This window comes from Callionymus lyra, chromosome 1 (genome assembly GCF_982586985.1).
Source record: "Callionymus lyra chromosome 1, fCalLyr1.hap1.1, whole genome shotgun sequence".
NCBI lineage: Eukaryota > Metazoa > Chordata > Actinopteri > Syngnathiformes > Callionymidae > Callionymus > Callionymus lyra.
In genome coordinates this window covers 23,165,422-23,184,885 of record NC_141818.1, presented here as the reverse complement: position 1 = coordinate 23,184,885, position 19,464 = coordinate 23,165,422, and the positions used below count along the sequence as shown (strand labels likewise).

Here is a 19,464-nt window from a genome sequence, read left to right as displayed (position 1 = left end):
TCTCTTCCATCAAAATTAGTTGATACTGTATGGAATTCTCACTGACTCCCATTTCACCTGTGGTCTATTGGTAAGGATTCTTGTTTTCCCCCCATGTAGACTGGGTTCAACTACCAGTTTGGGAAAAATTGAAATCTTGTTTTTTGGCTATGCAATGAGTTCTTTCTGCCCATGAGATCGTTTTATTTCGATGTTTAGACATATGGCTGCAGTATTTTACAGTTATCTTATGAATCCGATTCCAACAAATAGCATTCTTTTCCATCAAAATTTGTTGATCCTGTTTAGCAATCTCTCTTTGGCATATCTCCCATATGGTCTAGCGGTTAGGATTCCTGGTTTTCACCCAGGTGGCCCGGGTTCAACTCCCGGTATGGGAACAATAGAAATCTTATTTTTTTGCTATGCAATGAGTTTTGTCATCCAACGAGACCTTTTAATTCGATGTTTAGACACACACGTGCAGTACTAAACAGCTATGTTATGAATCAGATTCCAACTTACAGCTTTCTCTTCCATCAAAATTAATTGATACTGTATGGAATTCTCACTGACTCCCATTTCCCCTGTGGTCTATTGGTAAAGATTCTAGATTTCCCCCCATGTAGACTGGGTTCAACTCCCAAATTGGGAAAAATGGAAATCTTATTTTTTGGCTGTGCAATGAGTTCTTTCTGCCCACGAGATCGTTTTATTTCGATGTTTAGAAACATAACTGCAGTATTTTACAGCTATAATATGAATCAGATTCCAACAAATAGCATTCTTTTCCATCAAAATTTGTTGATCCTCTTTAGCATTCCCTGGATGACATATCTCCCATATGGTCTAGCGGTTAGGATTCCTGGTTTTCACCCAGGTGGCCGGGGTTCAACTCCCGGTATGGGAACAATAGAAATCTTATTTTTTTTGCTATGCAATGAGTTTTGTCAGCCAATGAGACCTTTTAATTCGATGTTTAGACACACACGTGCAGTATTAAACAGCTATGTTATGAATCAGATTCCAACGTAGAGCTTTCTCTTCCATCAAAATGTGTTGATACTGTATGGAATTCTCACTGACTCCCATTTCCCCTGTGGTCTATTGGTAAGGATTCTTGTTTTCCCCCCATGTAGACTGGGTTCAACTACCAGTTTGGGAAAAATTGTAATCTTGTTTTTTGGCTATGCAATGAGTTCTTTCTGCCCATGAGATCGTTTTATTTCGATGTTTAGACATATGGCTGCAGTATTTTACAGTTATCTTATGAATCAGATTCCAACAAATAGCATTCTTTTCCATCAAAATTTGTTGATCCTGTTTAGCAATCTCTCTTTGGCATATCTCCCATATGGTCTAGCGGTTAGGATTCCTGGTTTTCACCCAGGTGGCCCGGGTTCAACTCCCGGTATGGGAACAATAGAAATCTTATTTTTTTGCTATGCAATGAGTTTTGTCATCCAACGAGACCTTTTAATTCGATGTTTAGACACACACGTGCAGTACTAAACAGCTATGTTATGAATCAGATTCCAACTTACAGCGTTCTCTTCCATCAAAATTAATTGATACTGTATGGAATTCCAACTGACTCCCATTTCCCCTGTGGTCTATTGGTAAAGATTCTAGATTTCCCCCCATGTAGACTGGGTTCAACTCCCAAATTGGGAAAAATGGAAATCTTATTTTTTGGCTGTGCAATGAGTTCTTTCTGCCAACGAGATCGTTTTATTTCGATGTTTAGAAACATAACTGCAGTATTTTACAGCTATAATATGAATCAGATTCCAACAAATAGCATTCTTTTCCATCAAAATGTGTTGATCCTGTTTAGCAATCTCTTTTTGGCATATCTCCCATATGGTCTAGTGGTTAGTATTCCTGGTTTTCACCCAGGTGGCCTGGGTTCAACTCCCGGTATGGGAACAATAGAAATCTTATTTTTTTGCTATGCAATGAGTTTTGTCAGCCAATGAGACCTTAATTCAATGTTTAGACACACACGTGCAGTATTAAACAGCTATGTTATGAATCAGATTCCAACTTAGAGCTTTCTCTTCCATCAAAATTTGTTGATACTGTATGGAATTCTCACTGACTCCCATTTCCCCTGTGGTCTATTGGTAAGGATTCTTGTTTTCCCCCCATGTAGACTGGGTTCAACTACCAGTTTGGGAAAAATTGAAATCTTGTTTTTTGGCTATGCAATGAGTTCTTTCTGCCCATGAGATCGTTTTATTTCGATGTTTAGACATATGGCTGCAGTATTTAACAGTTATCTTATGAATCAGATTCCAACAAATAGCATTCTTTTCCATCAAAATGTGTTGATCCTGTTTAGCATTCCCTGGATGACATATCTCCCATATGGTCTAGCGGTTAGGATTCCTGGTTTTCACCCAGGTGGCCCGGGTTCAACTCCCGGTATGGGAACAATAGAAATCTTATTTTTTTGCTATGCAATGAGTTCTGTCAGCCAATGAGACCTTTTAATTCGATGTTTAGACACACACGTGCAGTATTAAACAGCTATGTTATGAATCCGATTCCATTTCCCCTGTGGTCTATTGGTAAAGATTCTAGGTTTCCCCCCATGTAGACTGGGTTCAACTCCCAAATTGGGAAAAAAGGAAATCTTATTTTTTGGCTGTGCAATGAGTTCTTTCTGCCCACGAGATCGTTTTATTTCGATGTTTAGAAACATAACTGCATTATTTTACAGCTATAATATGAATCAGATTCCAACAAATAGCATTATTTTCCATCAAAATTTGTTGATCCTGTTTAGCAATCTCTCTTTGGCATATCTCCCATATGGTCTAGCGGTTAGGATTCCTGGTTTTCACCCAGGTGGCCTGGGTTCAACTCCCGGTATGGGAACAATAGAAATCTTATTTTTTTGCTATGCAATGAGTTTTGTCATCCAATGAGACCTTTTAATTCCATGTTTAGACACACACGTGCAGTATTAAACAGCTATGTTATGAATCAGATTCCAACGTAGAGCTTTCTCTTCCATCAAAATTTGTTGATACTGTATGGAATTCTCACTGACTCCCATTTCCCCTGTGGTCTATTGGTAAGGATTCTTGTTTTCCCCCCATGTAGACTGGGTTCAACTCCCAAATTGTGAAAAATTGAAATCTTGTTTTTTGTCTATGCAATGAGTTCTTTCTGCCCATGAGATCGTTTTATTTCGATGTTTAGACATATGGCTGCAGTATTTTACAGTTATCTTATGAATCCGATTCCAACAAATAGCATTCTTTTCCATCAAAATGTGTTGATCCTGTTTAGCAATCTCTCTTTGGCATATCTCCCATATGGTCCAGCGGTTAGGATTCCTGGTTTTCACCCAGGTGGCCTGGGTTCAACTCCCGGTATGGGAACAATAGAAATCTTATTTTTTTGCTATGCAATGAGTTTTGTCATCCAATGAGACCTTTTAATTCCATGTTTAGACACACACGTGCAGTATTAAACAGCTATGTTATGAATCAGATTCCAACGTAGAGCTTTCTCTTCCATCAAAATTTGTTGATACTGTATGGAATTCTCACTGACTCCCATTTCCCCTGTGGTCTATTGGTAAGGATTCTTGTTTTCCCCCCATGTAGACTGGGTTCAACTACCAGTTTGGGAAAAATTGAAATCTTGTTTTTTGGCTATGCAATGAGTTCTTTCTGCCCATGAGATCGTTTTATTTCGATGTTTAGACATATGGCTGCAGTATTTTACAGTTATCTTATGAATCAGATTCCAACAAATAGCATTCTTTTCCATCAAAATTTGTTGATCCTGTTTAGCAATCTCTCTTTGGTATATCTCCCATATGGTCTAGCGGTTAGGATTCCTGGTTTTCACCCAGTTGGCCCGGGTTCAACTCCCGGTATGGGAACAATAGAAATCTTATGTTTTTGCTATGCAATGAGTTTTGTCATCCAACGAGACCTTTTAATTCGATGTTTAGACACACACGTGCAGTACTAAACAGCTATGTTATGAATCAGATTCCAACTTACAGCTTTCTCTTCCATCAAAATTAATTGATACTGTATGGAATTCTCACTGACTCCCATTTCCCCTGTGGTCTATTGGTAAAGATTCTAGATTTCCCCCCATGTAGACTGGGTTCAACTCCCAAATTGGGAAAAATGGAAATCTTATTTTTTGGCTGTGCAATGAGTTCTTTCTGCCCACGAGATCGTTTTATTTCGATGTTTAGAAACATAACTGCAGTATTTTACAGCTATAATATGAATCAGATTCCAACAAATAGCATTCTTTTCCATCAAAATTTGTTGATCCTGTTTAGCAATCTCTCTTTGGCATATCTCCCATATGGTCTAGCGGTTAGGATTCCTGGTTTTCACCCAGGTGGCCTGGGTTCAACTCCCGGTATGGGAACAATAGAAATCTTATTTTTTTGCTATGCAATGAGTTTTGTCAGCCAATGAGACCTTTTAATTCGATGTTTAGACACACACGTGCAGTATTAAACAGCTATGTTATGAATCAGATTCCAACGTAGAGCTTTCTCTTCCATCAAAATTTGTTGATACTGTATGGAATTCTCACTGACTCCCATTTCCCCTGTGGTCTATTGGTAAGGATTCTTGTTTTCCCCCCATGTAGACTGGGTTCAACTACCAGTTTGGGAAAAATTGAAATCTTGTTTTTTGGCTATGCAATGAGTTCTTTCTGCCCATGAGATCGTTTTATTTCGATGTTTAGACATATGGCTGCAGTATTTTACAGTTATCTTATGAATCAGATTCCAACAAATAGCATTCTTTTCCATCAAAATTTGTTGATCCTGTTTAGCAATCTCTCTTTGGCATATCTCCCATATGGTCTAGCGGTTAGGATTCCTGGTTTTCACCCAGGTGGCCCGGGTTCAACTCCCGGTATGGGAACAATAGAAATCTTTTTTTTTTGCTATGCAATGAGTTTTGTCATCCAACGAGACCTTTTAATTCGATGTTTAGACACACACGTGCAGTACTAAACAGCTATGTTATGAATCAGATTCCAACTTACAGCTTTCTCTTCCATCAAAATTAATTGATACTGTATGGAATTCTCACTGACTCCCATTTCCCCTGTGGTCTATTGGTAAAGATTCTAGATTTCCCCCCATGTAGACTGGGTTCAACTCCCAAATTGGGAAAAATGGAAATCTTATTTTTTGGCTGTGCAATGAGTTCTTTCTGCCCACAAGATCGTTTTATGTTGATGTTTAGAAACATAACTGCAGTATTTTACAGCTATAATATGAATGAGATTCCAACAAATAGCATTATTTTCCATCAAAATTTGTTGATCCTGTTTAGCATTCCCTGGATGACATATCTCCCATATGGTCTAGCGGTTAGGATTCCTGGTTTTCACCCAGGTGGCCCGGGTTCAACTCCCGGTATGGGAACAATAGAAATCTTATTTTTTTGCTATGCAATGAGTTTTGTCATCCAATGAGACCTTTTAATTCGATGTATAGACACACACGTGCAGTATTAAACAGCTATGTTATGAATCAGATTCCAACGTAGAGCTTTCTCTTCCATCAAAATTTGTTGATACTGTATGGAATTCTCACTGACTCCCATTTCCCCTGTGGTCTATTGGTAAGGATTCTTGTTTTCCCCCCATGTAGACTGGGTTCAACTCCCAAATTGGGAAAAATTGAAATCTTGTTTTTTGGCTATGCAATGAGTTCTTTCTGCCCATGAGATCGTTTTATTTCGATGTTTAGACATATGGCTGCAGTATTTTACAGTTATCTTATGAATCAGATTCCAACAAATAGCATTCTTTTCCATCAAAATTTGTTGATCCTGTTTAGCAATCTCTCTTTGGCATATCTCCCATATGGTCTTGCGGTTAGGATTCCTGGTTTTCACCTAGGTGGCCCGGGTTCAACTCCCGGTATGGGAACAATAGAAATCTTATTTTTTTGCTATGCAATGAGTTTTGTCATCCAACGAGACCTTTTAATTCGATGCTTAGACACACACGTGCAGTACTAAACAGCTATGTTATGAATCAGATTCCAACTTACAGCTTTCTCTCCCATCAAAATTAATTGATACTGTATGGAATTCTCACTGACTCCCATTTCCCCTGTGGTCTATTGGTAAGGATTCTTGTTTTCCCCCCATGTAGACTGGGTTCAACTACCAGTTTGGGAAAAATTGAAATCTTGTTTTTTGGCTATGCAATGAGTTCTTTCTGCCCATGAGATCGTTTTATTTCGATGTTTAGACATATGGCTGCAGTATTTTACAGTTATCTTATGAATCAGATTCCAACAAATAGCATTCTTTTCCATCAAAATTTGTTGATCCTGTTTAGCAATCTCTCTTTGGCATATATCCCATATGGTCTAGCGGTTAGGATTCCTGGTTTTCACCCAGGTGGCCCGGGTTCAACTCCCCGTATGGGAACAATAGAAATCTTATTTCTTTGCTATGCAATGAGTTTTGTCATCCAATGAGACCTTTTAATTCGATGTTTAGACACACACGTGCAGTACTAAACAGCTATGTTATGAATCAGATTCCAACTTACAGCTTTCTCTTCCATCAAAATTAATTGATACTGTATGGAATTCTCACTGACTCCCATTTCCCCTGTGGTCTATTGGTAAAGATTCTAGGTTTCCCCCCATGTAGACTGGGTTCAACTCCCAAATTGGGAAAAAAGGAAATCTTATTTTTTGGCTATGCAATGAGTTCTTTCTGCCCACGAGATCGTTTTATTTCGATGTTTAGAAACATAACTGCAGTATTTTACAGCTATGTTATGAATCAGATTCCAACAAAAAGCATTCTTTTCCATCAAAATATGTTTATCCTGTTTAGCAATCTCTTTTTGGCATATCTCCCATATGGTCTAGCGGTTAGGATTCCTGGTTTTCACCCAGGTGGCCCGTGTTCAACTCCGGGTATGGGAACAATAGGAATCTTATTTTTTTGCTATGCAATGAGTTCTGTCAGCCAATGAGACCTTTTAATTTGATGTTTAGACACACACGTGCAGTATTAAACAGCTATGTTATGAATCTGATTCCATTTCCCCTGTGGTCTATTGGTAAAGATTCTAGATTTCCCCCCATGTAGACTGGGTTCAACTCCCAAATTGGGAACAATAGAAATCTTATTTTTTTGCTATGCAATGAGTTCTGTCAGCCAATGAGACTTTTTAATTTGATGTTTAGACACACACGTGCAGTATTAAACAGCTATGTTATGAATCTGATTCCATTTCCCCTGTGGTCTATTGGTAAAGATTCTAGATTTCCCCCCATGTAGACTGGGTTCAACTCCCAAATTGGGAACAATAGAAATCTTATTTTTTTGCTATGCAATGAGTTCTGTCAGCCAATGAGACTTTTTAATTTGATGTTTAGACACACACGTGCACTATTAAACAGCTATGTTATGAATCCGTATCCATTTCCCCTGTGGTCTATTGGTAAAGATTCTAGATTTCCCCCCATGTAGACTGGGTTCAACTCCCAAATTGGGAAAAATGGAAATCTTATTTTTTGGCTGTGCAATGAGTTCTTTCTGCCCACAAGATCGTTTTATGTTGATGTTTAGAAACATAACTGCAGTATTTTACAGCTATAATATGAATGAGATTCCAACAAATAGCATTATTTTCCATCAAAATTTGTTGATCCTGTTTAGCATTCCCTGGATGACATATCTCCCATATGGTCTAGCGGTTAGGATTCCTGGTTTTCACCCAGGTGGCCCGGGTTCAACTCCCGGTATGGGAACAATAGAAATCTTATTTTTTTGCTATGCAATGAGTTTTGTCATCCAATGAGACCTTTTAATTCGATGTATAGACACACACGTGCAGTATTAAACAGCTATGTTATGAATCAGATTCCAACGTAGAGCTTTCTCTTCCATCAAAATTTGTTGATACTGTATGGAATTCTCACTGACTCCCATTTCCCCTGTGGTCTATTGGTAAGGATTCTTGTTTTCCCCCCATGTAGACTGGGTTCAACTCCCAAATTGGGAAAAATTGAAATCTTGTTTTTTGGCTATGCAATGAGTTCTTTCTGCCCATGAGATCGTTTTATTTCGATGTTTAGACATATGGCTGCAGTATTTTACAGTTATCTTATGAATCAGATTCCAACAAATAGCATTCTTTTCCATCAAAATTTGTTGATCCTGTTTAGCAATCTCTCTTTGGCATATCTCCCATATGGTCTAGCGGTTAGGATTCCTGGTTTTCACCCAGGTGGCCCGGGTTCAACTCCCGGTATGGGAACAATAGAAATCTTATTTTTTTGCTATGCAATGAGTTTTGTCATCCAACGAGACCTTTTAATTCGATGTTTAGACACACACGTGCAGTACTAAACAGCTATGTTATGAATCAGATTCCAACTTACAGCTTTCTCTCCCATCAAAATTAATTGATACTGTATGGAATTCTCACTGACTCCCATTTCCCCTGTGGTCTATTGGTAAGGATTTTTGTTTTCCCCCCATGTAGACTGGGTTCAACTACCAGTTTGGGAAAAATTGAAATCTTGTTTTTTGGCTATGCAATGAGTTCTTTCTGCCCATGAGATCGTTTTATTTCGATGTTTAGACATATGGCTGCAGTATTTTACAGTTATCTTATGAATCAGATTCCAACAAATAGCATTCTTTTCCATCAAAATTTGTTGATCCTGTTTAGCAATCTCTCTTTGGCATATATCCCATATGGTCTAGCGGTTAGGATTCCTGGTTTTCACCCAGGTGGCCCGGGTTCAACTCCCCGTATGGGAACAATAGAAATCTTATTTCTTTGCTATGCAATGAGTTTTGTCATCCAATGAGACCTTTTAATTCGATGTTGTGAAAGAAATATTGCTTTATTACAATATTAATGTGTTTTAAACTGCTTACTACATTATCACAATATTAATGTGTTCACTTCTTTACCACAAATGCATATGTGTTCGAAATCACTAATTGCCTTAAGCACAATGTGTATGTGTTTTGAAACTCCTCACAAGATATATCCCATCAGGGGTCAGCAAGGGCAAGTGAAAGAGCAGGGAACGAGTTGGGAGACGGAAGGTGAACAGATAACGGTGGGATACTCCTTAACCTTGAGTGTCATCTGTAAGACTGTTGTGAACTGCTGATGCCAATGCTCTGATGTAACCTGCACAATGAATCTTACTGAGGACAAACTAAGTTGGGAGGGGGGATGAGCAGAAGAGAATGCTTTTGATGTAACCTCCACAATATGTTTTACTTGTAACAAACTGAATAAAAAGGGAGGGACGCAAGGCCTTCGTTGGACAGTTGGTGCGAGCTAACTTCCGCGTTGGTTCTGCTGTTCCCTCCGGAGTGAAGAACAATCTCTTGCTGGTGTGAGTCTGACTCTTTTGCTATTGAACTGTTTTGTCTGTGAAACTTTGTGAACAGTTTTTCTGACATTTAACTTGGTCCTTCGAGCCGGATGCCAACGCCCTTTCTTCGGTGGATGATCGACGACGCCTGAACCACACGGTGCACCGGCCAGTGGGTCTTACAAACCCCTGGGAGACCTCCTTTCCACGAGGCCAGGAGTCGGACATCATCTACCGGAGAGAACGCTGACGGCATCCAAGACCAGATCAACTCCACCAGCGAAGAGATTGAGGTCAGTTGTGTTTTTCTGACTAAGTTGTGTCATTGTGATATAAAGCATCGTTGTATCAAATGAACGGAACGTGGGACTAAAGGGGACAACGTAGACGTCCCTCCACGAGATCACTGAGTGATCTAAGGCCGTATTGTTGTAATACGGAGTATCATTGTGAGTATCATTGTGACACAAGGTACAAGAAAATAGAAAGAGGTTTAATCTTTTCTGTTTAAAGGCCGTACTTGCAGTACGGGGTGTTACTGTAACACCAGGACCATTTTCTCACTGAGAGGTTGTTGGGATTCTTGTCGGTCGAAACCTAACGGTGACAACGTAAAACTGACCAAGAATTTACAAAACCATCATAGAAATTGGAGTCTTGAGTAAAAGAAAGAATCTAAAACTGGTAAAACGACTGTGAGTATAAACACCCAGGGGTACCCGCCTCTTTTGAGGTAGAAGCTTGGTATCCGGTCGTTCCCAGGCATTTAGCATTTTCTTTCGAAAAAACTCGATAAGACACATACCAGAACGACATGAAGAAGGCAAATAAGACTTTTGCGGAAGCAGAAGCAATTAATAAAAAGAGAGAAAAAGAAGAACGATTGCGTAAAATTGAGTTGGCAGAAAAAGGCAATAAAGGTTGTTGTAGATTTGTGGAAAAGTGGCGAAAAATATATGATTTTTCAGGAGATGTTGATGATGAGACAGAATTGAGTGACTTGTTGAGTAAATTGTCTTTGAAAGATACAGAAAAGGGAAAGTTGAACGAAGCACATGGAAAGCAGTGGTGCGCATGTAAGACTCTGTATGACAGAGCAAAGAAGAAGAATGAGAAAAGAGATAAGAAAAAACAAATTGATAATGACGATGCAGGAGCAAGTTTCATTGTGGCTCTGACCGCTGATAATGTGCAAAGGAGAAATGCCCCTAGAGCAGAGCAGTTGGGGTTCCCTTCACCCGAGTTGCAAGGGCGGGGGCCAGTTCCAACTCCAACACCACGGGTTCGACAAACGGGAGGGGCCGGAGTGAGGGAAATACCTAAGTTATATCCGAGCCTGCCCGAAGCACCTCCGTCGTACACACCAATGATGACGACATCAGACCCATCCTCGGCACACTCCTCTGAAAATTGGAGTTTTGCCAGCCCTGACCCCATCTCAGGGAGACGTGATCATAACTCAGCAGCAGCCTCCTCTACAAGTTGGAATGCTGCCAGCCCTGACCTTAGCTCAGGTCATTATGATTCTAACTCAAACAACCCAGTTGAATCTGGAACTTTTGAGAAAAGGGTGACAAGAAGTATGGGGGGTGTCGGTGAGTGGGAAAAACGAATGAATCCACAGCATCCACTACAAGTAAAATCAGAGCTGAAGCTACATGATATTAACGAACAAACTACAGGAGCATTTCCTATGATTCAAATGCCGAGTATTGATGCAAATGTACCATTCTATGTTTTTAGACCATGGACACCCGGAGAACTCAGAGACATAGTTAAATCTATTGCAACACCTGATGCAGACATAAAACAGTTTGTCAGAGAAATTAGAGATCTTGTCACTGGTCACAGGTTAAACGGTCACGAGATAACTAAATTAATGGCACTATCTACAGGAAGTAGGTACGGGACTATAATGGAGGGGTGGACAGGATTGAATGATCAAGGTGGCGTCATACCACATGCACAAGTCTTGTTACCTCTGAATGACATTTTGGAAAGATGTGAACGGATCTATGCACAGAGACCTGATCCTAATAAAATAAGAGCCTGTACACAGAATGACGGCGAAAAAATAGACGACTTCAAAGTCAGATTAATGGATGTTTTTAACAAACATGGTGGGATTCCCGAAGATCAACCATTTCTGTGGGAATCACATTTCAAAGATCTTTTATTGAACCAAATGAGACCAGAAATGTCGAGATATGTCAGGAAGCAAAATGTGACCTGGCAGACTGCTGGAACAAACGACCACATGGCATATGCCCGAAATTACGAAACATTAGAGAAAAAGCAAGTAAAAAGTGACCCGGTCGTACAGACAAATGTAACACACGTGTATTACGCAGGGCAGAATAAAGTTAAATCCCATAACAAACTGCTAAAGGAAATAAGAAAACCCTTTGATCCTAATACACTGTCCGCAGAAAAGAGAAAGCTTTTAAAAGAAGGTCGATGCTTTATTTGCGGAAAGACAGGACATCTCGCCAGAGATTGTACTGAGAAAAACAAGCGCAAAGATAAACCCAGACGAAAACACAGCTCTGATGATTCGTCTGAGGATGATGAATGACTAAGCCTGCAACAGGTGGCAGCACCAAGGTCACAACCGAGTGCTCCGCCATATGTAACTGATAACGAGGAAGAAGAAATTTTACTCTCACACACAATGTTTGATGAAGAAATACCTGAAATTCAAGACCTTTTGTTAAGACATTTAACAGAGCCTGGTAAAAGGCCTGAAATAACACTCCTGGTAAACGGAGATCCAACAGTTTTTTTGGTAGACACCGGTGCTGATGTTTCAGTACTAGGTCGATGGGACCCAAAGAAAATTAGGCCAGGAAAAGGTATAGTCAAAATGAAAGGAGCTCATGGAACAGTTGAACATTTGCCACTGACACACACTTTGAACATTGTTTCACCAGAAAGACCACAGAGAGTAGCGCAGGCTGAACTAGTTTTGCATCCATCTTGTCCACATAACTTGTTGGGACGGGATGTTATCACACAACTAGAAATAAGAATACAAACAAACAACAAGGGGAGGGTGGTCGCCTCAGTAGGTGACATACCGCCGATGACTGAAGGCAGCGCCCGTTATTGGTGGTCATTAGACATCCCAGAGACAGAAATGACAGGAGCAGCAGCTCAACTCTTGAGAGAAATTGCAGAAAAAGTTGAACCTGGAGGAGAGATCCAGGGAAAACAGGGCCTTCACGTAACCATAAGACATAAAAATGATCCAGGTCCTGATTTAGAGTATGATGAATTTTTCTTGCGACTAGAACCACAGGTAATAAACCTAGAGCACTTATATTGGAAAAAGAAGTGTGGTTTTGCCACAGCAGTTGTGTCAGCTCAGGTAAAACAACTGCTTCCGCCAGGACAACATCCACATGTGTCCTTGGCAAAGAGCCACAAGCATGAGTGGAAAGACATGAATGATCTTGCGGGATCACTGCCACACCTGAGTTGGACGCCAAATCCACAAAACCCACTGTGGGAGGTGTCGCATACGGGGTGGCAACGAGTGCGATTAAATTGGACACTCAGAACTAACCCTCAAACTCATTTGAGCTGAGACGTGCAGATCCTCTCCCTCTCACAAGAGGAGGAGGAGGCTGTGGGCAAGTTGCCAGAGCAGCTCTGGAGTCAAGGACCCACGGATGTGGGTCTGATGAAAAATACTCCATCTGTAATTATTAAAGGGAAGACTGAGCATCGCCCTGTGATAAGACAATACCCGCTCAAACCAGATGCAGAAGAAGGAATTGAACATGTTATCGCAGAATTACGAGTCTCAGGTATAATTAAACCTTGCCCTGATTCACCTTGTAATACTCCTATATTTCCAGTAAAAAAGGCATGCACAGGAAAATGGAGATTGGTACAAGATTTGAGAGCAGTAAATCTAGCGGTACAACCAAGAGCACCGAATGTGCCAAACCCACACACACTGTTGAATAGTTTGAACCCGAAATCGAAATGGTTTTCAGTAATCGATCTAAGCAATGCTTTTTGGAGCATTCCTGTAGACGAGAAAAGTCAGTCATGGTTTAGTTTTACTTACAAAGGGGAGAAATTGACATTCACGCGACTGTCACAGGGATTCTGTGACTCGCCAACCATTTTTTCAGAGGCTATAGCCAGATGTTTAGCTGGTTTTGAACCACCACGACAAAGTCAAGTAATCACTTATGTTGATGACATTTTGATAACGGCAGAAACTCAGGAACAATGTAAAACTGACACACTTGCGTTGTTGCAGTATTTGTATGAGACGGGAAACAAAGTTTCAAAAGCTAAAATGCAGTTGTGGAAAAAAGAAGTCACATACTTAGGTCACACTCTCACAGGAAGTGGACGAGTGGTGGGTGATAAACAGAAACAGGCTGTTTCTAAAGCACCGAAACCGCAGACAAAGAAACAAATGATGTCCTTTTTGGGTTTATGTAATTATTGCAGAACATGGATACCCAATTACTCAGGGATCACTAGACCTCTTCTTGACATGATCCACACGACACCTATGGCTATGATGGAAAAGATAAAATGGACACCAGAGGGAGACAAAGCTTTTATGGAGGTAAAGCAGGAGCTGATTAATTCAGGTGTATTGGCTTTACCAGATTACACGAAGCCCTTTGAGCAAACAGTAACAGCAAAAGAAGGATTCATGACATCGGTCCTGATGCAGAAACACGGTAGCAAGATGAGACCAGTTGCATATTATTCACAACAGTTGGATCCAGTGGCACGAGCAACGCCAGAATGTGTACAAGCCGTGCTCTCGGCGGCGCTCGCTGTGCAAGCGTCCGCTGAGGTCGTCCTGTTTCACGCGTTGACTCTGAAAGTACCACACGCAGTGTCAGTCTTGTTGTTGGAAACGAAAATGCATTTCTTATCACCTGCTCGACATCTACATTGCACTGCTGTATTGTTATCTCAGGGACACATTAACATTGTCAGGTGTGGAGCACTCAATCCAGCGTCATTAGTACCCACACCACTAGATGGCACTCCACATGACTGTGGAAGCCAAGTCCAAATTTTAACTAAACCACGACCAGACTTGACAGATACACCTTTAACGACAGGAACCGTAGTGTTTGTTGACGGTTCAGCGAGTAAAGATGAAAAAGGAAAAAACAAAGTGGGGTACGCGGTGACGACCGCAGATAAAGTACTTTATCAAGGGAAATTAAAATCAACTAGTTCAGCTCAGGCAGCTGAGCTAGCAGCCCTCATAAAGGCATGTGAAATTTTTGAAGGTGATGATGTAACTATCTGGACAGATAGTCAATATGGATATGGTTCTGTGCACGTGTTTTGTCAACAGTGGGCGAGAAGAGGGTTTAAAACAACAACAGGGAAAGAAGTAGCTCACAAAGAGTTACTCGTTAAATTGTTGCATGTCATCCAACTACCAAAGAAGTTGGCAATATGTAAATGTGAAGCACATTTAACAGGAAATGATCCAGTCACTATTGGAAATAGACTGGCTGATCAGGCTGCAAAAGATGCAGCACATAAAAGCTCACAAGTGGGAACAATGCTTGCACAGAAGACCACATCCTCACAAGAAACACCTGTAAAAGAAAATGAAGTGTTAATAAGCAGACAACAAAACGCACCTCACACAGAGAAGACATATTGGGGAAAACAAGGTGCTGAAACAAACTCAAAAGGTCTGAGTACACTATCAGATGGGAAACCGTGGTTACCAAAATCTATGTTTGAATGGGCAGCAAAATTGAGTCATGGTTTGAGCCATGTCTCAACAGGAGGGATGGTAGCACAAGTGAAGCAGCATTACCACGTTCAAGGGTTCACTCTATATTCAAAAAATTTTTGTCACAAGTGCCTTATTTGCATAAGGAACAATGCACAAGGGTATTTAAGACCCAAACGGGGAAAGTTCCCAGAACCACCAGAACCATTTCACACCATACACATGGATTACATTGAACTGAACAAAGCACAAGGTAAACAATATTGTTTGGTAATCATTGATGTGTTTTCAAGATGGGTAGAAATTTTTCCAACAGCACATGCTGATGCAAAGACAGTTGTTAAAGCACTGTGTGGTCGAATTATTCCTACATTTGGTATTCCATCGCTCATTCGAAGCGACAATGGTTCACATTTTCTTAACAAAGCTGTAACCAAAGTTGGTGAACTCCTGAACATTGATTTGAAACGACATTGTGTATACCACCCCCAGTCCGCAGGACTGGTTGAAAGAACCAATGGTACTGTGAAATCAAGACTTGTGAAAACAATGAGAGAAACAAAAAGACAATGGCCAGATTGTGTTGGTCTCGTTGAAATTGGTATGAGAATTGTACCCGCTGAAGGGAAGACATTGTCTCCATTTGAAATCATATACGGTAGACCTTATACCTTACCTGATCTTGCACCCAAAGGTCAGAGTATAACAGGAGGGTCAATTCCAGCACACATGAGAAGACTGTATGAACAGAGAGAGGTTCGTAAGCACAATGATCTGCCAGTTTGTTCTGACCCACAGACTTTCCAGGTGCAAATTGGAGACTTGGTGTTTCTAAAAGTGCTGCGACGACTCAAGTGGGACAGTGAACGGTGGGACGGTCCTCACGAGGTGGTGGCTGTCAGTCCAACAGCGGTAAAGGTCGACGGCCGGACCGGTTGGATTCATCAATCTCAGTGTAAACTTCGACGACTGCCTCCTGGTCCTGACGGTTCTGGAGCCCCAACCACGTTTCAACAAGACAAAAAGACAGAGTGATAAAGGTCCTCTGCTGAGCCCGGCAGCCCTGTCACTCCGACGAAAGACCACAGCGCCCCATCCTCAATTACACGTGTCAAAAAGACCACAGCGCCCCATCCTCAATTGCACGTGTCAAAAAGACGGACGAGTGAGGAAAGGTTCTTTGCTGAGCCCGGCAGCCTTGCCCTTCACTCCAACGCATCGGACGAGAGTTTATCCGCGGTAAACGCACGCTCTCGAGGGTTCAGAAGAAACCCCAACGAATGGAACGAGAGTTCTTCCGCGGCGAACGCACACTCTCGAGAAGAATGATGAACCAACCACAAAGACTTCTCCGTTCCGGATGGGTGAGAAACTTTGGACAATGTATGATTGTATGTACTATGATTATGGGAACAGTACTAATCTTTTTGTGGGCATTGTACATCTTAGAGTGGGGTCCACCTAATTCTAAGGTGGTAGAACGAAACTTCAATCAAACTAGGAACCTGACTAGAAACAAACGAGATAAGGAATTTGATGACAGTTGTCGTTGCGGAGGGTCAAGCCTTTGTCTAGCCCAATGCAATGAAGGTGTTTACTTAGGGAAGGGACAACCAGGTTATGTCACACAAAAAGACATTAGAGATATTAGTCGGCTACAACAATATACAGGCACCTTTATCAATCTTACACAACTAACTAATGACACGGTTTTGACAATTCCGTTAGCCAACTTCCACACTGAAACATCCAACAAAAAACGAAAGGCTGTACGGTTCAATGAATGGTCAACATATTGGTTCTATCTCATGTCCCAAGAAACCTTGGCTAAGAGAGATGCATGGTGGGGATGGGATAATTATGTAACGACAGAAAGAGGTGATTATTGGCCAAAAACCAAACAAAATAATGGCGCGAAAAATTGGAAAGATAAAGTGTACATGACGCACAGCAGAATGAATCTGATATTCACTTTTAAATGAATGACATGACAGAACTCCCAAACAAAGATAAAACAGATTGTAGCGTTTTGACACTATGGGCCTGGTATGCAAATGGTCCAGATCCATTTGTCCTAATAAAAGTATGCTACAGACCAATCTTAGAAACCAAGACACACCTCCTCCCAAAAGCCACAGTAACTGTATCCCGAAAAGGCGACGTTACACCTGCCCAAGGTATTGTAGTTCATACCTATGGAGAAACCATCGAAGAATTGTTGGCAGTTGACACAGGACTCACTACTGATAACAATCTCTACCTTGAGCGTGTTGTAAACATTGCCAGATCCATCAGAAAGGATTGTGCAGTTTGCATGAGACCGAGGGCAGCAGTAACACTGGTTGAGCCGATTGGAAACTCGTCATGCGTGATGAACATGACACAGGGTTTCAAAGTGACAAATTTCTGCATGCCATATGCTCAAAGGTACCCCATAATCGGAGCAACGTCCAGACCCTTCTTGTTCCATCCACCGACAGAGGGCAAATTTATTTGCTACTCCCGAACATCCTGTGGTAATGACGTTTGCAGGGACTATGGGAGGTTGAATGCATCGTTCTGTGATCAAACCGTTAACTTGTCAAAGAATGTCTTGAAACACGTCATTCGATCCCAGTTATGGTGGTGGTGTGGAGGTGGGGTTTTGAGAAACAGATTGGTAGAAGAATGGACAGGTAAATGTGCTTATGTAACAGGAGTACAAGAGACAAAAACTTATGTGTTGGATGATGATGACCAAAGTGTAGACATGAATGTAACTGACGCGAGAGCAAAAAGAAGCATTCTTGATTCACCAGTGGTTCGTAATACACCTGTTTACTTTGATGCCATTGGTCAGCCCCGAAATGTTCCCGACCAAGACAAACTCTTAGACGAAGCAAACGCGGCTGCGTCTCAGCTTCCGATCTTTGGAGGGTTGTTTCCGGTCACCACTTATAAACACACAGAACTCATTAATTACCTGAATCACAAAATCAACACTCTGACTAACTTCACTGAAGTTCTCCAAACACATGTGGCCTCCCAACTGCATGCAACCTCTCTCATGGTTGTACAGAATCGTCAGGCGTTAGATATGATCCTGGCAGAAAAGGGAGGTGTTTGTAAGTACATTGAGAGTACAGGAGAATGCTGTACATATATCCCGCTCCATACGCTTCAAAATGGAACAATTAGCCAGACACTAACTCTGTTAAGAGCCTACCGTAAGAAAACTCAAAGCATGGAAGGTGTGGTCCCCAATCCAGTCTTACAATGGTTAAACGACACGTTCGGTAGCTGGAAAAATGTAATCCTAACTGTTGCCGGTATAGTTGTGTCTATTATCTCATTTTTAATTTTCTTAATAGCATGTGGTGTTCCTTGTTTGCGTATAATGATGGCTAAGATAATGGACGCAGTTAGCGTCAAGGTAGCTGCTCATGTCACTGTAGCCATGGCACAATACGAGTTGGTGCCACTTGAAGACGACTCAGAATGCGAAGTCTAAAATGTATCGATGATATTCCAGTTTATTTTGACGCTGTAACTGAAAAGTCTACCAAGGCAGAGGTTATGAGCCGAGTGTTTTACAAATTGGAAATGTCGGGAAATGTTGTATATATATGTAATGGAAATGTTGGCTTCTTGCTGGGAAAGGGTTTCTATCTTCTTTTTGCCCCCAGGAAGGGTTTTTGGGGATAGTTTTCTTCCCATTTCAGCAATCAGTCTTTTAAAACACTGTTTAATATTGATAAACAGGAGGGAAATGTGAAAGAAATATTGCTTTATTACAATATTAATGTGTTTTAAACTGCTTACTACATTATCACAATATTAATGTGTTCACTTCTTTACCACAAATGCATATGTGTTCGAAATCACTAATTGCCTTAAGCACAATGTGTATGTGTTTTGAAACTCCTCACAAGATATATCCCATCAGGGGTCAGCAAGGGCAAGTGAAAGAGCAGGGAACGAGTTGGGAGACGGAAGGTGAACAGATAACGGTGGGATACTCCTTAACCTTGAGTGTCATCTGTAAGACTGTTGTGAACTGCTGATGCCAATGCTCTGATGTAACCTGCACAATGAATCTTACTGAGGACAAACTAAGTTGGGAGGGGGGATGAGCAGAAGAGAATGCTTTTGATGTAACCTCCACAATATGTTTTACTTGTAACAAACTGAATAAAAAGGGAGGGACGCAAGGCCTTCGTTGGACAGTTGGTGCGAGCTAACTTCCGCGTTGGTTCTGCTGTTCCCTCCGGAGTGAAGAACAATCTCTTGCTGGTGTGAGTCTGACTCTTTTGCTATTGAACTGTTTTGTCTGTGAAACTTTGTGAACAGTTTTTCTGACAGATGTTTAGACACACACGTGCAGTATTAAACA

At 41.0% G+C, this 19,464-nt stretch overlaps 1 protein-coding gene and 16 non-coding genes across 17 annotated transcripts; all 17 read left to right on the top strand.

Annotated features, from left to right (window-relative positions):
- Positions 1 to 308: 308 nt before the first annotated feature.
- On the top strand, positions 309 to 380 carry trnae-uuc (transfer RNA glutamic acid (anticodon UUC)). Its single transcript has one exon. It is a non-coding gene; the product is annotated as a tRNA-Glu (tRNA).
- A 437-nt stretch (positions 381 to 817) lies between these two features.
- On the top strand, positions 818 to 889 carry trnae-uuc (transfer RNA glutamic acid (anticodon UUC)). Its single transcript has one exon. It is a non-coding gene; the product is annotated as a tRNA-Glu (tRNA).
- Positions 890 to 1,327: 438 nt separating this feature from the next.
- On the top strand, positions 1,328 to 1,399 carry trnae-uuc (transfer RNA glutamic acid (anticodon UUC)). Its single transcript has one exon. It is a non-coding gene; the product is annotated as a tRNA-Glu (tRNA).
- A 437-nt stretch (positions 1,400 to 1,836) lies between these two features.
- trnae-uuc (transfer RNA glutamic acid (anticodon UUC)) lies at positions 1,837 to 1,908 on the top strand. Its single transcript has one exon. It is a non-coding gene; the product is annotated as a tRNA-Glu (tRNA).
- Positions 1,909 to 2,343: 435 nt separating this feature from the next.
- trnae-uuc (transfer RNA glutamic acid (anticodon UUC)) lies at positions 2,344 to 2,415 on the top strand. The gene has a single exon. It is a non-coding gene; the product is annotated as a tRNA-Glu (tRNA).
- A 375-nt stretch (positions 2,416 to 2,790) lies between these two features.
- Positions 2,791 to 2,862, top strand: trnae-uuc (transfer RNA glutamic acid (anticodon UUC)). The gene has a single exon. It is a non-coding gene; the product is annotated as a tRNA-Glu (tRNA).
- A 437-nt stretch (positions 2,863 to 3,299) lies between these two features.
- On the top strand, positions 3,300 to 3,371 carry trnae-uuc (transfer RNA glutamic acid (anticodon UUC)). The gene has a single exon. It is a non-coding gene; the product is annotated as a tRNA-Glu (tRNA).
- A 437-nt stretch (positions 3,372 to 3,808) lies between these two features.
- Positions 3,809 to 3,880, top strand: trnae-uuc (transfer RNA glutamic acid (anticodon UUC)). The gene has a single exon. It is a non-coding gene; the product is annotated as a tRNA-Glu (tRNA).
- Positions 3,881 to 4,317: 437 nt separating this feature from the next.
- trnae-uuc (transfer RNA glutamic acid (anticodon UUC)) lies at positions 4,318 to 4,389 on the top strand. The gene has a single exon. It is a non-coding gene; the product is annotated as a tRNA-Glu (tRNA).
- Positions 4,390 to 4,826: 437 nt separating this feature from the next.
- On the top strand, positions 4,827 to 4,898 carry trnae-uuc (transfer RNA glutamic acid (anticodon UUC)). Its single transcript has one exon. It is a non-coding gene; the product is annotated as a tRNA-Glu (tRNA).
- A 437-nt stretch (positions 4,899 to 5,335) lies between these two features.
- Positions 5,336 to 5,407, top strand: trnae-uuc (transfer RNA glutamic acid (anticodon UUC)). Its single transcript has one exon. It is a non-coding gene; the product is annotated as a tRNA-Glu (tRNA).
- A 437-nt stretch (positions 5,408 to 5,844) lies between these two features.
- trnae-uuc (transfer RNA glutamic acid (anticodon UUC)) lies at positions 5,845 to 5,916 on the top strand. Its single transcript has one exon. It is a non-coding gene; the product is annotated as a tRNA-Glu (tRNA).
- A 437-nt stretch (positions 5,917 to 6,353) lies between these two features.
- On the top strand, positions 6,354 to 6,425 carry trnae-uuc (transfer RNA glutamic acid (anticodon UUC)). Its single transcript has one exon. It is a non-coding gene; the product is annotated as a tRNA-Glu (tRNA).
- Positions 6,426 to 7,693: 1,268 nt separating this feature from the next.
- Positions 7,694 to 7,765, top strand: trnae-uuc (transfer RNA glutamic acid (anticodon UUC)). The gene has a single exon. It is a non-coding gene; the product is annotated as a tRNA-Glu (tRNA).
- A 437-nt stretch (positions 7,766 to 8,202) lies between these two features.
- Positions 8,203 to 8,274, top strand: trnae-uuc (transfer RNA glutamic acid (anticodon UUC)). Its single transcript has one exon. It is a non-coding gene; the product is annotated as a tRNA-Glu (tRNA).
- Positions 8,275 to 8,711: 437 nt separating this feature from the next.
- trnae-uuc (transfer RNA glutamic acid (anticodon UUC)) lies at positions 8,712 to 8,783 on the top strand. The gene has a single exon. It is a non-coding gene; the product is annotated as a tRNA-Glu (tRNA).
- An 858-nt stretch (positions 8,784 to 9,641) lies between these two features.
- On the top strand, positions 9,642 to 15,895 carry LOC148088437 (uncharacterized). Its single transcript, XM_087797661.1, has one exon. It carries the CDS (start codon positions 12,027 to 12,029, stop codon positions 12,939 to 12,941), a length of 915 nt encoding a protein of 304 aa, XP_087653787.1. The 5' UTR covers positions 9,642 to 12,026; the 3' UTR covers positions 12,942 to 15,895.
- The last annotated feature ends 3,569 nt before the right edge of the window (positions 15,896 to 19,464 follow it).

Coding starts and splice junctions, on each gene's coding strand:
- LOC148088437 (XM_087797661.1), top strand. CDS start 12,027: ATGTTTGATGAAGAAATACCTGAAATTCAAGACCTTTTGTTAAGACAT.